Consider the following 16818-nt stretch of genomic DNA (forward strand, 5'->3'; position numbering starts at 1 on the left):
TGCTTCAAATCTAGGGAGATGAAGAGTGGGTGGTGCTTGGGACAAAGCAAATGTGTCTTTTTAAGCCTCCCTTCTTCACAGTCAAGGAAACAATTCCTTGTATCCCAGAAAGCAGCCAGCATGGGGGCTCGGCACGTCCGAGACGGGTCCCAACCACAATCCAACCTTACTGTAGATTTCTCTTTAAAAAGGGGAAATGATGTCATGGTAAAAGAGTTTTAAAACCACGTGAGTGGAAAGAGCTTAGAGCAGGCCATTATTCTCTGGTAGACCAATTCTTTTGTTACTTGTTATTCCTGGTGACTTTTTAAAAGCAGATTTGGGTCCAGGTGGCTACAGCAATTCAGCCATTATTTATTAAATGGAATGGGGCTCCAAACTGGAAATACCCCATGCTGCCCGTGACCCTGTTACCTAGGGAGTATAGGAATAAGCACAACTGGAAGGAGAGGGCAGTAACCACAGGGAGGCTCAGAGAAGGCTTCAGGGATGCCCCAGGGGGTCCTGGAAGGAAATCAGAGAGGGTTTGAGGCAGATGTGAAGACTGGCACTCCAGGTGACGGCTTGGCAGGGAAGACGTGGGCTGCTCCACTGAAAGGAGTTCAGCACTTAATTGTTCAGTGTGGGTTGGCAGCACAGAATTCATGGAGGGAAAATTAACTGGTCTGGCTTCTTAAGCCCTCTGAATTCCTGTTCCATTCTACTAATTTCCTAATACATATTCTTGGCACTAGCAGAGCTTGTTCCAGGATCTGCTCTACCCTTGCTTAAACACGCTCGTTTCTCCCTTTCTCCATTTACTTTTTTTGCTAGTTTGTTTAACCCTTACCTTGGGCCTTCGATTCTAAGGCAGAAGAACTGTAAAAGACTAGGCAAATGGAGTTAAAGTGACTTGCCCAGGTTCACACAGCCAGTATCTGAGGCTGGATTTGATCCGGGTGGTTCTCAGGACTCCAGACCTGGTGCTCTCTCCCAAGTGCTACCTACCCGCCCCACCTCTTTCTCAATCAGTTTTTAAAAGTCACCAGGAATAACAAAGAACAAAAGAATTGGTCTACAAGAGAATAATGGCCTGCTCTAAGCTCCACACACTCCAGTGGTTTTAAAACTCCTTTAGGAAGACAACCATTTCCCTTTTTTTAGGTTGGGCTTTTGATATCATCCCAAGGAGATCCTTAAAGGACATTAGTAGTGCTTTGAAGTAGAAGCTTTTCACTCCTCCCCACCAGCCCCAAAGGCCAGTCTCATAGTTCCAAGAATGGCCTGGGTTCAAGGAAAAGTATTTGTTTTCAGCAACCAGGTCTATGGATTTATTCCATAGTTCTTTGACTTATTCCATTAAATTTCGGTTGTCCAGAGGTTACACGCTGTCATGCGGCCTCATAAGCTTTTGTGGCCAGTTTCTGTCCTTAGTGGCACACACATACCTAAATGTCTTCTGCCTGGGAGCAGATTGTGAGCATGCAAAGCCAAGGGTAGGTCTTGGGCTCTATAGTATTACTTTTTCAACCACTGGAAAAAGAAGTCGATGGTTTTTTTTTTTAGGGTTTTGGTACAGAAGAATTAGTAATTATAGTGTTCCAATAATAAACAAAGCACTGGCAGTAACCATTAGTCATTTGGGGGAGAGAAGGCCCCGTAATAGAAACTTTTAAAAACTTTCAGTGGACCTAAATGCCCTTAGACTGGTAACATAACACAAGGCAGTCAGGTTGTCAGTTAGGGAGTGCAGTGGATTGAGTGCTGGGTTCAAAGTTAGAAAGACCCGAGTTCAGATTTGACCTCCCTTAGTAGCTGTGTGACTGGAAGAATTGCTTACCTCTCTAGCTCAGTTCCCTCAACTCTCCAAAAAAGATAATATTAACACCTACCTCCCAGGGTTCTTAGGAGCATCAAATGAGATATCTGTAAAAACCCTTTACACATCTTAAGGCTATCAATGTTATTTTTTGGTATTAAACAAGATTTGCTTTATTGCCTTTATCATGCTTTAGAGTCCAAGTATTTCAAATAACGTGCCACAAAGTGGTTTAAGGTAGAGCCTTGCCTTTGGCCTTTTACGGGCCTTTGTCATCAGAGACACCCGTGGAGGCAGTCCTGCTTAGGACTTCACCTGAAGAGTTCTAATGGAAGAGGGACATCAGAGGGACGATGAGGGTGCCACCCACCATTCGGGGGTAGATGTAAGGCCAGAAGCTCCAAACCATTCATCTTAAAGCTCTCTACCTGTTAAGGACTGGTTTTTTTTGAGGTGTCAATGGCAACCTCCTACCATTCTCTGTCCTATAGACTTGGTCACTCTTCCTCATTCCCATTCTTTTCTTCATTTTCCTCACACTCTGCATGGAGACCCTATTACTTAGCCTCTATGAAGAAAGCTTTAGTTTCCTCATCTATAAAATGAAAGGATTGGACTCAGTGACTTCTCAGGTCCCTTTTACTCTAAAAAAAATGATCTATGATCATTCACTTACTTGTAAACAAAAACTCAATTTCCATGTAGAATTTTGATATGGTTATAAAAGTTTATCAATAATGACTTAAAGGTTCAATTCCAGATTTACGAAGGTTGTCAAGGACAAGGAGCATCAACACCTGGTATGCTGACTACATAAAATTAGAACAGGATTTCTTAACTTTTGTGCCATGGACCAAGGGCCCTTCTCAGAAGTGTTGTAGTTTGCTTTTTTAAACCTTTATTTTATATCTTAGAAGAATCAATACTGTGTATTGGTTCCAAGACAGAAGAGTAGTAAAGGTTAGGCCATGGGGTGTTAAGTGACTTGCCCAGGGTCACATAGCTAAGAAGTGTCTGAAGCCAGATTTGAACCCGGGAACCTGCTACCTCTAGGTCTGGCTCTCAATCCACAGAGCACCTAGCTGCCCCTTAGAACTGATTTTAAAGACATAGAATACAGAATATTATTCTGAAATATAGTTAATAAAATATTTTAAAATCAAGTTCATGGACTCCAGGTTAAGAACTCCTGCTCTAGAGAGTAACAACTAATGATCTTATGATAAAATATAATATATAATCATGATATAATAAAACTGTAAAATATGATTTATAATAAAGTATTTAAAATATTTGATTTTACAATCTGGAGAGGTTGTCTAATGTGTATAATGGTGGCATGTTAACATACACTTCAGTATTTTCTGACTGATCATGTATTTCTTTATGTTTCATTTCTTGAATACCTTAAGAAGTAAATGCTTAATTTATTTCTTGTCATTGCAAGTTGTGCTATAAAAGGCAAGGTTCTTAAAGATCACATGTGAAAGGAACAAAGTATTGGAAAGACACTTTCATGTGTCAACCATAAAAATAATTATCACAGAATTATCATATATTGAGTGGGAAGGAATCTTCAGTTTAATCTAACCTAATTAACAGTATAATATTTTAATTATATTTAATGACATTCAGTTATTTCCACTTTAGCATATTTTGATGATAGATCACTATATGGCAAATTTGAATTTCGTAAATTAAGCAATTGTTTTTCAGAGAATTTTTCCTTTTCCTGATTGGATTGTTCATCTAGAGAGATTCTTAGACAGTTCTTTAGTTCTTCAATTCCTTCTCCTGTTTGTGCAGATATTGGGATGATATGGTGAAACTCCATAGTTTTCCCTGGAATTTCATCTTTTTCAAAGAGATGTGAAAAATCTGAAATGAACAAAGAGTTTGTTTTCACTGTTCCTGATACATTGATTTATGAACACTTAATTACAGAACCAAACATTTAAAATCCTCTCAATATACCCCCAAAAGGCCTCCAAGTAGCTAGTTTCTATTTTCCTAACAATAATGGAAAGATGTCATTGACACCATTTTAATTATATGCAGTTTTCGATACTTTTTTCAATATTCTTTTCAAAAGAAGCATATAAAATTTTATTATTTGAGAGTTTCTGGCTTATTACTTATGGTGGAATTGGTGAACTGTAAGTTTCCTTGCTCTTTAACACAAAAAGCCATCTCTTAATCACAATACTGTGTGGTTGTAATTCCTAGAATACCACAATCTCTGATGAATCAAAATTGCAGGGGACCCTTAATCTGATGGAAGAACACAGGGTGGGATAGTGTATTTTTAATGAAGACTTATAAATAAGAAACATTATTAATAAATGTACAATCAGGAAAATATCTGGGATGTTCATTTTAATGAGAGGAAGAACAAGTACACAGCCTCAGAGCAGATCTGGTATAGATGTACAGAAAATATAAAAAGACTTTGAAGAGGGGGGTTTCCAACACATCCTGCTATAGAAGATTTGTGGGAGAACATGGAGAAAATCTGCAGTCTCGAAGTATAAATTGTTTCAGCTTTATCCTAACTGATATACTGATTTATGAACATTTATTTATATAGGCTCTAACTGCACTGGTCAAGGAAAAACCTCTGATCCATGAAGTGATGGATGAGAGTCTAAAGGTTCCTGCCCTTGGAAACTAGATGTAAGAAAAGGAAGTCTAGTGCTATAGAAAAGAGTCAGAGAGCCTAGGCCTGAAACCTGATTCTGCTACTTACTATCTATGTAATCTGAGATAGTCTCTCAATCTTTCCTAATTAACGGGAAGCAAAGGAAAAATGAGAAGCTCAGGATACTGTGGAGTTAAAGTGTAACAAATCACAATGTTGCCTTCTTAAATCTATCCAAAGCTTAACCATCTATCAAGGAGTTCAAATCCTTCCTCTTTTTCTTCATTTAAAAAATTTATTCCCAGATATCTTGGCCTCTTCCTTGTCTGCCTGCATCATAGAAGGTATCACTTGACAAAAAGATATATATAGAGATTGTGTCTTTCATGTTTCTGTTTTTATTTTTCTTTCTCTGGAGGTAGACATTCACAAGTCATTCTCCAAGCAATATTTCTGTACTTGTATATAATGTTCTTTTGGTTCTACTTGTTTCACTCTTCTTTATCCCATACAATCCTTTCTTAGTTTAAAAAAAAATTATTCATTTCTTATAGTGCAGTAGTATTGCATCACAACCATATGCCATAATTTGTTTAGCCATTCCCCAAATGATGGATATCTCCTCGATTTCTAGTTTTTTGTCACCAAAAGGAGACCTGCTATAAATATTCTGGAACATATAAGTTCTTTTCCTTTTTCCCTGATCTCCTATAGACAGTTTTATAGCTCTCTGGGGATAATTCCAAATTATTCTCTAAAATGGTTGGATTAGTTCAGTTTCACCAACAGTGTATTAGTGTCTCCATTTTCCCACATCTCCTCCAACAACTGTCATTTTAACCAATCTGATAGGTGTGAGATATCTCAGAATTGTTTTGATTTGCATTTTTCTAATCACTAGTGATTTAACTCATTTTTTTCACATACCCATATTTGGCTTTGACTTCTTCAACCAAAAATTGTTCCTATCTTTCACCCTTTCATCAATTGGGGTGGGGGGGAGGGCTCTCATTCTATTAAGTTGGACAAAAGTTTCTCTATATTTTAAATATGAGACCTCTTTCCTAGAAACTGTCTAAAAATTCCCCTCCAATTTTCTGCTTTTTTTTTTTCCTAATCTTGGCTACAATAGTTTTATTTGCATAAAACCTTAAATTTAATGTTAATAAAAATTATCCATTTTATATCTAACAATGCTCTCCATCTTGTGTTTACGCATAAATTTCTCTTCTATCCATAAATCTGTTGAGTAATATGCTCCTTGTTCTTCTAATTTGCTTATGATATCTCCTTTTATTTCTAGATCATGGATCCATTTTGAGCTTATCTTAGTGAATGGTATAAAATATTGGTCTCTACCTAGTTTCTGCCAAACTGCTTTCTAATTGTCCCAGCAATTTTGACCAAATAACAAGTTCCTATCTCCAAAACATGGATCTATACTTCTGTCTCCCTCTTCTTCTAGGAAGCCTTTTCTGAGCCACCTTAGGCCCAAATAATCAGTCTCTGTGTCCTCTGCACTCTCATACACCCCTTATAACAATCAGAGAACTTCTGAGTGGCTTCCGATTCCTACCCCTCACCCCACAAAAACAAAGGCCAGATAGGGCACAGATCCTCAGACTTCCCATTGTGCAATCTGCCCATAACGGTATACTGTCTTAATGTTCCCATCTCCTGATATGTGGACTTGGCCTATCACCATGCTATAGTCTGAGAGTATAGTGACCAAACTACATGGAATGAACCATTATTACGAGGGTAAGAGAAACCAAGAGATCTCCATACAACCCTTTCCTCCTTTCTGTTTCCTCCCTCTCCAGGACAGATAAAGATAAAAGCATGTTAAATATCTTCAGGATGAACATCTTCAGGATGTCTGGCCTGTCTTGAATCTTTAAACAGGAGATTCTCTGGGAAAGCTCTACTCTCTACCATTCCTCAAGCTATAATTCACTGTGCAGTCAGGAACCCTTCTAAACTCAAGGTGCTCTTACAAAACTGGATGAATCAGCTATCTCCCAAGGACAGCTTTTCAGCCCAAAATTAGTACTTTTCCCTATCATTCATTTTGTTTTTTAGTTATATACTGCATTATTCCATAATTTATATGTTTCATTTGGATAAATCTTAACTCCTTAATGGATTATAAGTCTTTTGAGGATAGCGTGCCTTATTATATTTCCATTTTGTTTATTAAAAGCATGGAATTGGCATTCAATAAATGCATGATGAATAATGAATTGATTTAATTTACCTTTAGGATTCTGTAGTTGGTTCACAAGTTCACTGAATTTGTCTTTTGCTTCTGGTAAATCCATTTTATTAACTGCAAGTAGTGAAGGTTTCATCATAAGGTCCTCTTTGTATAGCTCTAGTTCCTTTACAACAATGAAGTGAAAGATTACTTCTATAAAATACTTTTTCTAAAAAGTTCCATTCGCTATTTATATTACAATCTCATTGACATTACTGGTTAAATTATTGCTGAACCTATTATAAGCTTAAATCTAGGAGCATTAATAAGAATTAGTGTGGCAGGTATAAAGTTGGTGAGGCTGGGAGAGGTTAAGGTGTTCATTTAGGATCATAAAACTAAGTAAGTCTCTTGAGTGGAATTCAAACCTGGTTTTCCTGACTCCAAGTCTAGTGGGCTATCCATCATCTACTCTAAGTTCCCTCTCATTGCCAAGGACCATAACTACCCTGGGGCATTTAACCAATATTACTACTTCTAAAGATATTCCAGTCTTTTCTCAGTTATTATTTATATTATATATTCCTCCATAAAGACTTCTGAAGTCTAGATGTACAATTTACTACAGAAATACTAATTTTGTTAGTGTAGTTTATGTAATAAATGTAAACTACAACTTGATTTCAGTTAGTCTTCTACCATACCTAAATACTAAAAACCCTAATTAGTACACAGTAAGTTCTATTTTTTTATTTTAATATTCCTTTTTGGAATTTAGGGAAAGGATAGCAAACTTACCTTTGTAAGCAATATTACAGTTTCAAAGGCAGATCTGAATTTAGTTTTTGAAGAAAGCTGAAATCCAGCAACATCAACCTAAAAAAGGAATGGAATGACATTTACAATTATAGATATGCCTTTCTGAAGAACTCTGGTGCTTTGAACAAGTTATTTTGTGGTGAAGTAAAAAAGTAAATGCAGAAATTCTATGGAGAACTTTAGGATTCAATGATAGCTGCTTTTTGGGGAGCCGGGGGTACAGGAGAAGAGGGGAATATGATGATGACAAACAAACAAACCCTATAATTTCATGGGGGCATCTAGATGGCTCAGTGGGTAGAGCCAGCCTGGAGACAGGAGGCCTTGGGTTCAAATCTGACCTCAGATACTTCCTAACTGTGTGACCCTGGGCATGCCATTTATACTCCACCGATTAGTCCTTATTGCTCATCTGCCTTAAAACCAAAGCAACGGTTTTAAATATGTGATATTACACACACACACACACACACACACACACACACACACACACACACACACAAAATCCTTAAAAAATAACAGGAACCAACACATAACCACCAAAAGTATAGAAAAGTAATTTACAAAATTTTCAATATAGAAAGTCTCAGATGTTCCTTAAAGCAATCAACGAAGAAAAACAATACTCAATGGAATAGAATATGCCAAATGTCTTAATGAATTCTATCTAAGCAAATCTCAGGGTAACATCTGATTTAGTAAGCTTCAAAACTGTTCCTTTAAAGCTTCAACAGTTTAGCAAAGTGAAAATGAGAAGTCATCTAGAATCTGTAGAGAAAGAGAATGGTTGCTAACCTGCAATTTAACGCTTCCTAAATTTCATGATGAAACTTCTATGAAGATGAGTTTCATAAGATTTCATATTTTAGATATTACCTGACCACTAAGTTTGTACAGCCAGTTAAAATTAGGTGTCTACTTACGACAAAAAGAAGCTGTTTGGTTCTTTCTATATGCTTGAGGAATTTATGTCCCATTCCTTTGTTCATATGTGCTCCTTCTATTAAACCTGGAAGATCAGCTACAGATACCTAATAAAAATTTAGATAATTCCATAAATTTGATTTCAATGATCATAAATTCTATCATATAACCTAACTTTAAAACATTTGAAATTTAAACCACAGACCTCTATAGTTTTTGATAGGAATAAAAATATGTTCATTTAGCAGATTAAATTATTGGATACAAATTTATCATATTAACATTCTATTTGTTGAGCTGAATGATAACTTGGTTTGCTATCACTTAGTGGGTTTCACTTCTCATACACTGCCCATGCTACAAAAGAAGGACAAGTAAATGCTTTTAATATTCTTTAAGTACACAGAATGATAACTTTTTTTTTTTGTTTGTTTAAACCCTTAACTTCTGTGTATTGTCTCATAGGTGGAAGATTGGTAAGGGTGGGCAATGGGGGTCAAGTGACTTGCCCAGGATCACACAGCTGGGAAGTGTCTGAGGCCAGATTTGAACCTAGGACCTCCCGTCTCTAGGCCTAACTCTCAATCCACTGAGCTACCCAGCTGCCCCAGAATGATAACTTTGACTCTTCAAATGCACACTGTAAGGATGGATTTTTGTGCAGAGGACAACACCCAGGAGGAGACTCACAACGGCCCCCAGATTGAAAACTGGACAGGATCTCAAGAGGCCAACTAGTCTAAATCTCATTTGACAAATGAGAAAAATGAAGCCCAGGGAGATAAGGTAGTAAATGGCAGAGTCATGCATGACTAATACCCTCTGACTCCACAGTCAGTGTTTTCTATGCTAGTCGGCACTGCCTCCTGCTCTCATTCTTAGCTAAGCTTCTTTCAGTTAGGCAGAAATATAGATCAGGAACTGGATCAGGTGCCCTCTTGCTGATTCTCTTTATGCTCTAATATTAAAACTGTGCAAAACAATTGGATTTATGTGCAGAAATGAATAGAGTTTGGAGTAAAAATTCTCACTGAGGGATAGACTTCTACTATTATGTAGGTTTCAAGTACCTGATCTCAAGGTATTCTTGGAGAATAACAATTTTATATTTGTAAAATAACACTTGGTAATTTAAAAAATATTTACATATATATGAACTTCTTTGTTCATATATATGTAAGAAGCTCATGGTGTAGAGTGCTGGATCTGGAGGCAGAAAGATGAGTTCAAATCTGGCCTCAGACACTTTCCTAGCTTTATGACCTTGGGCAAATCACTTAACCTCAGACTGCCTGACAAAAAGCTCCACTGGAAAAGGTAATGGCAGACCATTCCAGTATCCTTGCCAAGAAAACCCCACTGACAGCAATAGTCCATGGGGACATGACAAAACGACTGAATAACAAAAAATTTGTTCTTTGCAATAGTCAGTAAAGTAGAGTAGATATAACCCTTTTAGGTTTATTACTCAAGGTGGTTCTGCTTTTTACACATTTTATTGACATTTATTTCTTCCTAACATAACTGTCATGTTTAATGGCTTGCTCTTTGACCTCTCAGTTCTCCCTCGTAAGAAAGAAGCATAATACCATGGAGATCAAACCAATAAAATGGCTATGCCAAAAATGTAGACCACTCATTTCACAGCTCTATTCCATCATCTGTGACAAAAAGAGGGAGGAATAATGCTTAGAAGTCGACTTCATTGATTAGAGTTTTGATTTCTTTCAATGCTGTTTCCTTACATATTGTAGTCATGATCTACGTTTTTCTTGTAGTTCCACATTAGTTTATTCAAATCTTTCCAAGTTCCTCTGAATTTCCAGTCACTCTGTCTAATGTAATAGTCCAATATGATCATATTCCACAAGTTGTTCACCCAGTCTCCAAACAATGGTCATCCATTTTGTTTCTAATTCTTTGCTGCTACAAAAAGGGTGACTATAAGTATTTTTTATACATAGGGTCTTGTCTTTGACTTTTTTTGGATGAATGTCAATAGCGACTTCAAGAGAACTGCATATCGTTTTATAGAATGGTTATCAGATCAATGCTCATTTCCACTTACAGTTAATTAGTGCTCCTATCTTCCATGGCCTTGCCAAAATTTACCATTTTCATTATTTCACATATTTGCCAATTTGATGGATGTGAGGGAAAAAAAAATCCATGAAAGTGTCTTAATTTGCATTTTTCTCATTATTAAGTGATTTGGGAGCATTCTTTCATGTTATTTACTCGTTTCAGTCATGTTTAACTCTTCATGACCCCCTTTTGGTTTTTCTTGGCAGAGATACTGGAGTGGTTTGCCATTTCCTTCTCCAGCTCATTTTCAGATGAGGAAATTAAGATAAACAGAGTTAACTGACTAGCCTAGGGTCATGCAGCTAATGAGAGTCTGAGGCCAGATTTCAACAAGACGATGAGTTTTCCCATCTTCAGGTCTACCACCCAGCTGCCTTTTGTTTTGATGTTATGAATTTTTTTGTTTTTTTAACATTTTTATCCAGATTACATGTAGATACAATTTTTAAAATCACCCTCTGACATTTTGTAATCCATGTTCTTTCCCTCCTTCCCACCCCACTCTCCTCCCTGAGATAGCAGGTAATATGTGTTATAGCAACCTCTGGGAAGAAGATGGAGACCAACTGGAGTGACAACTGACAGTTATAGAATTTAGAACTTACCCAGATGGCATGAGCCAGGGGCAAAAGACAGTTGCTGCCACCGCTATAAAAACCCAGGAGCTGAGCCTCTCAGAGTCTCATTCTTGAGAAGAGCCCGGGTGGTGGGTGGGTAGGCCAATAGACCTACATCACTAGCTCCTATACCGTACTGCCTGAAATATCAACTCACCTGTTACTGAATAGGGCTGAGAAATATACAGCTAATATCTATCATCAAGAATATCACAAACCCTCATTTACCTGGTCAAAGCCATGGCTGGGCCTGACCAGGATCTGAGAGGGAGAGAAACCTCTCTAGCCAGTTGCCAACTTGATCAGTGATTGATTAGCCAACTCTAGCACCCATAGTTTAGCATAGCCATCCCCAACACCACTTTCCTTGTCCTGGATCCTACCTCTTAGAGCTTATTAGAATTAAAGCCTTGAACTAAGTCAAGTGAAGACTGGTGTCATTCTAAAGAGCAACTTAAAGGCTACAACCAAGGGGAAAAGGGAATATTTGTTTAAATCAGTCAACTGAATTATCAGACTTTACTATCAATTAATCTCATTATAAACCCTTATCTTATAATTAACTCAACCCCAAGCCAAGTAACCAGAAGAGCTGTGTGGATCAATATACAACTTCTCACTCCATCACTTTGGCTTGGGCACTGTAGGTAGGGTCTGGTGCTCAGCTGAGACAAACAAACATTTATAAGCCCTGGTGTTACCAGCACGCCTTGGTGGCCATTCAGGCATCCCATTCCTCACTCAGCTTAGATCCATATACCATCTAAGGATCTTGGGCCACCTTCATCAGGCCTATCCCACAGAAGCACTCTACCGCCAATAACATATGATACAGGTTGTATGTGTACTATCATGCAATATATAATTTCATGTGATACATATTGCTCACGCAAGAAAAAAATTCACTAAGGAAATAAAATGAAGAATGGTATGCTTCAATTGGCATTCAGATTTTATCATTTCCTTCTAAGATATGGATACTCTTGCCTTTGGTTTTATATTTTTTATTATATGTAAGATATTGACCCCACCATACTCTGATGTTTTACAGTGGCATGAAAATAACACTGGATTCTCAAAAAAAATTTAAGTTCTGATAGTTTATATTAAAACAGAAAAGACTTCTACTACAGGCTCAGACTGTCCAAGGACAGGTTTTTACAGTCATAGCAACTCTTGTTATGATTAAAATGTATATATAGATGGATATCAATATTGATAGAAGTATTAATATTTTAATTAAAGTCATGTTGGTAAATTTAAGAAGACCACATGCCTGCTAAGATCTAATTCAAATCGCCCTTCTGCCCACCTGGCTGCCTCAGACAAAAGAGTGTGACCCAATCAAGTCCTCTCTATTTAAGCTACGCTTTACCTTGGCTCATGTCACCACGTAAGACAGGAAACCCGTTGAATCATGGGAAATGTAGTTTCAAAGTCCCCTAAATGTCCACAGAAAGTCTGTCATATATCTAAATATTTAAGGCTCAAATGAACCCAAAATTTCCACTAACACACTCTCAAATACTATTTACCAGAATTGCAGATCTGTGTTTATAGAAGAAATGCCCAAAGAAACTATAGGTAACCAAATATGTTATTTAGAAATCATTAAATATATATCTTTCTACATATACTCACCTGCTTGAAATCATTATACATAATCTTTCCCAACTGAGGTTTTACTGTTGTAACTAAATTAAGAAAAAGTAAATTTAAATTATTAATAAGAATTTTAGGCTTTAATTCTGAAATTTTTTCTTTCACTTGTCTTTGAATAAAGCAAAGACCATTTCTCATAAACAGGTTAACTCTTACTTGTTTTTTATTTCACAAGGTTTTATTTACACTATACAGGCAAACTCTTATAATTTACTATTTGATGAACATTTGGAGCAAAGACAAAAGGAGACTACTGGTAATTTATGTAGCAATAGGTATATTTTCACCTAAGCTAATGGAGTATACTCCCAGATGTCTCTAAGCAAGAATATTCTGGAATACTAGGTTGAAAGAGTCCCTTTTCTAAACTCTAAATTGAAGGTCTAGAATTTTCTTATAGGACAACAATAAATACAACATGTATGTTTTATATATGCCACTCTTTATATAGATTAGCTAAATCTTCAGCAAAATTTCTAATAGCACAAATAGACACACATATCAATTTCATTTAAAAATTAAAAGCAAATAAAGGTTAAGAAGAGCAAAATCCAATTTATATTCTCTCTTTCTGTAAAGTTCTACTGCTTGGAGACTTGAATTTTGCTTCCTTTCTCTAAATGATATAACACCTCCATTTTCTCATCTCAATCCCATTAAAAACAAAAATGTCTGTAGAGTACAAGAGATCTCCAAGCTCCAAAGCATTTCAATCAAGCAATATTTGATACAATAAAAAAGAGCTAAACAAAAGAATCTGGACAACTCTTTGGTATTTTTAAACTTAATATTTGACTTGACTTTATTTCATTTTACTTTCTTCTACAGTTCTATAATTTACTCCTATCTCCTAATTATAATTCGGTGCCCTACTTATTCAATATTGGGGGGGGGGGGAAGGGAGAATGTTTTCAACATAGCCTGTTGGGAAGCAGTCCCCAAATGAGAGCAGTACTCTGCACTGAAATATTTGGCTATTATAAGAAACCATGACATTTTAAGCTAACATACAATCAAGGTCTAATTACTATTTTTTTTTTTTAAACCCTACTCTTCCATCTTGGAGTCAATACAGTGTTATTGGCTCCAAGGCAGAAGAGTGGTAAGGGCTAGGCAATGGGGGTCAAGTGACTTGCCCAGGGTCACACAGCTGAGAAGTGTCTAAGGTCAGATTTGAATCTAGGACCTCCTGTCTCTAGGCCTGGCTCTCCATCAACTGAGCTATCCAGCTGCCCCCTCTAATAACTATTAAAAAAGCTTAAATTAAATGTGCTACAGAGAATTTTATCCATTGTACTGGAAACCTTTTGTAGTTGATTCTACATTTCCTTTCAGTCATTTCATCCCCATTTTTTTTCTTCTGTTCTATCTACTCTTCCAACAGTTTCCTTCCCATTAACTCCAGTAATTATTCTTGAATTCTACTATCTTCTAAGTTCTCCAGATGGATTACTTCCTGGACAAAGTTAGAGATGACTAGAAATAGACCATGGGGTTAGAGATAAGTACTCTTATCTGGCTCAATTCTTCTGCCCTTAAGCCACAGCTGAGCTAATTTTTTTCCCCAGAGGTTAGATAGTGAAAAACCTATCAATGGCAGTTTGTCAATTAAACACAGGAAATCTTCCCAGAGAAAAGATTAAAAATATGACAATAGCTTATTTATCAAGCCCACAGACCTTTAACTCATTTTAAATTTAAATTCAAACATAGTAAAAAAAAATACAAGAAAACATGCTTACATGCATAATCTGCAATCTCAGGTTTGGCATGAGAAACTTTACTTAGTAAAGAAGATTTTCCAGCATTTGGAAATCTGAAATGGGAAAGTAAAATTACAAGTTTAGTATATGTTAGCTTCATTAATACTATCTTAATTATGAATTTTAAGTGATTTAAGAAGAAAAGCTTTTCTTCTTGATCATTACTCATAAACTAGACAACAGTACAGTTGGTGATAAGATAAAAATGATGAAACAAAAATCACAGAGTATTCTAAATCATGCTAGAAAATGTTGGAATTTTAGGAATTCAGAAAACAAACTAACAACTGAACATTTTATCAACTCCCTATCTTTTGTCTAGTCATTTAAGCTGCAATGTTCAGGCCTTCAAAATTAATTCTAGGATCACAGATCTACAATGGATGGAGCCCGAGTTGTCATTTTGTTTAACGCCTTCATTTTAGAAATGATTAAATGAAGGCCAAGAAAAGTTATGTGATTTGCCCAAGGTAACAGAGTAGATAACAGAGACAGAATTTGAACCTGGAACTTCAAACTTTAGAGCCACTTACTGCCTCCTAATTAAAAGTCACTTCAAATCCAGAAAAGCCCTGAATTTTTAATAGTAAAAAAAAAAAAAAAAAAAAGCAAATTATAGGTTTTAGGTAATATTAATTTGGGTTTCTGAAAGGTATCCTAAAGTTTATTTCTGCAGGTTTAAATTTAGTCATTTCACTGTGGGAGGAGAAACACAGAAGAAAAACAACTGCTTGAACACATGGGCTGATGGGGATATTATTGGGGATGTAGACACTAAACGATAACTCTAGTCCAACTATCAATAATATGGAATTAGGTCTTGATCAATGATACATGTAAATCCCAGTGGAATTGTGTGTCGGGTTAGGGGGGTTTGGGGGAGAGGGAAAGAACATGAAATATGTAACTATGGGAAAACAGTCAAAATAAAAATTAAAAAATAAATAAATTTAGTCATTTCTCAACTTTTCTGCAATCCTGAAGAAAATAAATCTTTTCTGTTGAAAGCAGAAGTACTAAAAACATTTTTCTCCAAGCCACTTTTTATTCCTCCAAGAATTATTTTATTCCATTGTCTGATGTAGGTTCAATGACCTCTGAAGATCGAATCACAACTTTTCTTGCATATCACAGTAAACAGCTTAACTTTAAAGCATTCTAAAATAACTTTATTACTCAAGGTTTTTAGTTTTAAAAACTAAAGTTTTTTATGTTCAATGATCAAGAAGTCATACAAAAGGAAAAGTAAAAATAATAATATCCCTTAAGACCAAAGTACAGGTTAATTTGTTCTTTAACTAACTGGAGAAAAGTTTAGAAAAAAATTTAAGGTAGACAGTTGAAAGAAATTGTTTGAAAGCTACCTAGTTTGGGGGCAGGTAGGTGGCTATACTTCCTAGCTGCGTGGCTCCAGGCAGGTCACTTAACCCCAACTGCCTAGTATCTCTCTTCTGCCATGGAACCAATACTTAGCATTGATCTGAAGATGGAAGGTAAGGATATTTTTTCCCCCTTTTAAAATTTAGAATATTTTTTCAAGGTTACATGATTCATGATCCCCCCCCCCCCCCAGAAGCTGACAAGCAGTTTCCACTGGGTCATTGTTCAAAACCTATTTCCATGTTATTCATATTTGCAATAGAGTGATCCTTTAACATCAAAACCCTAATCATGTCGTTTTTCAAACTACGTGATCGATTACATGTTTTTCTTCTGCATTTTTGTTTTCACAGTTCTTTTTCTGGATGTGGACAGCGTTCTTTCTCATAAGTTTCTCTCGATTCTCTTGAGCCATTGCATTGCTGACTGTAGAAAAGTCTATTACATTTGATTGTGCCATAATGTACACAATGTTCTCCTGGTTCTGTTCCTTTTGCTCTGCATCAGGAAGATAAGAGTTTTTTAAAGAGAAAAAAGAAAGCTACCTACTTTGAAGCACTAGTGGCTGAAATAGATCAGATTTCATAAATCAGAAGATTCTGCTAACTATAGAATGTTTCTATCATTTAAAGATTGGCAGTTTTGCCAGTATTCAAGGTGGTAGTTCTACTTAACACTACTATTACATGTCCTTCCTAGTTCTGTGAGGTCCATTCTAAATCCACTGAAATTACCTTGCAGACACTTTTGTGGAAATGTTGTTTCCAACAATAGAAGGGTTTTTTTTAAACATTTCATTATATACTTAATGATCATCAACAAAAAACATTTAAACAAATGCGAAAAAGTGTGAAAAACTACAAACTCCACACTGTTCACAATTTGTTTAAAAATATGTGAATTCTATATGTGTACTAATAAAAATGTCCTCTGCT

General features: G+C 36.2%; 1 protein-coding gene across 2 annotated transcripts in view; it reads right to left on the bottom strand.

The window, feature by feature from the left end:
• Positions 1-3356: 3356 nt before the first annotated feature.
• The window catches only part of GTPBP10 (GTP binding protein 10), a 33759-nt gene continuing 20297 nt past the window's right edge, over positions 3357-16818 (bottom strand). For both annotated transcript variants that reach the window (XM_044677939.1, XM_044677938.1), the window contains 6 exons: positions 14483-14556; positions 12720-12772; positions 8376-8483; positions 7432-7509; positions 6694-6817; positions 3357-3676 (listed from right to left, as the gene is read on the bottom strand). In XM_044677939.1, coding sequence (XP_044533874.1) covers positions 3420-3676; positions 6694-6817; positions 7432-7509; positions 8376-8483; positions 12720-12772; positions 14483-14556 — 694 coding nt within the window. In that variant the 3' untranslated portion in view covers positions 3357-3419. The remainder of the gene's footprint in view (positions 3677-6693; positions 6818-7431; positions 7510-8375; positions 8484-12719; positions 12773-14482; positions 14557-16818) is intronic.

The sequence above is a fragment of the Gracilinanus agilis genome, chromosome 5 (assembly GCF_016433145.1).
Source record: "Gracilinanus agilis isolate LMUSP501 chromosome 5, AgileGrace, whole genome shotgun sequence".
Lineage (NCBI taxonomy): Eukaryota > Metazoa > Chordata > Mammalia > Didelphimorphia > Didelphidae > Gracilinanus > Gracilinanus agilis.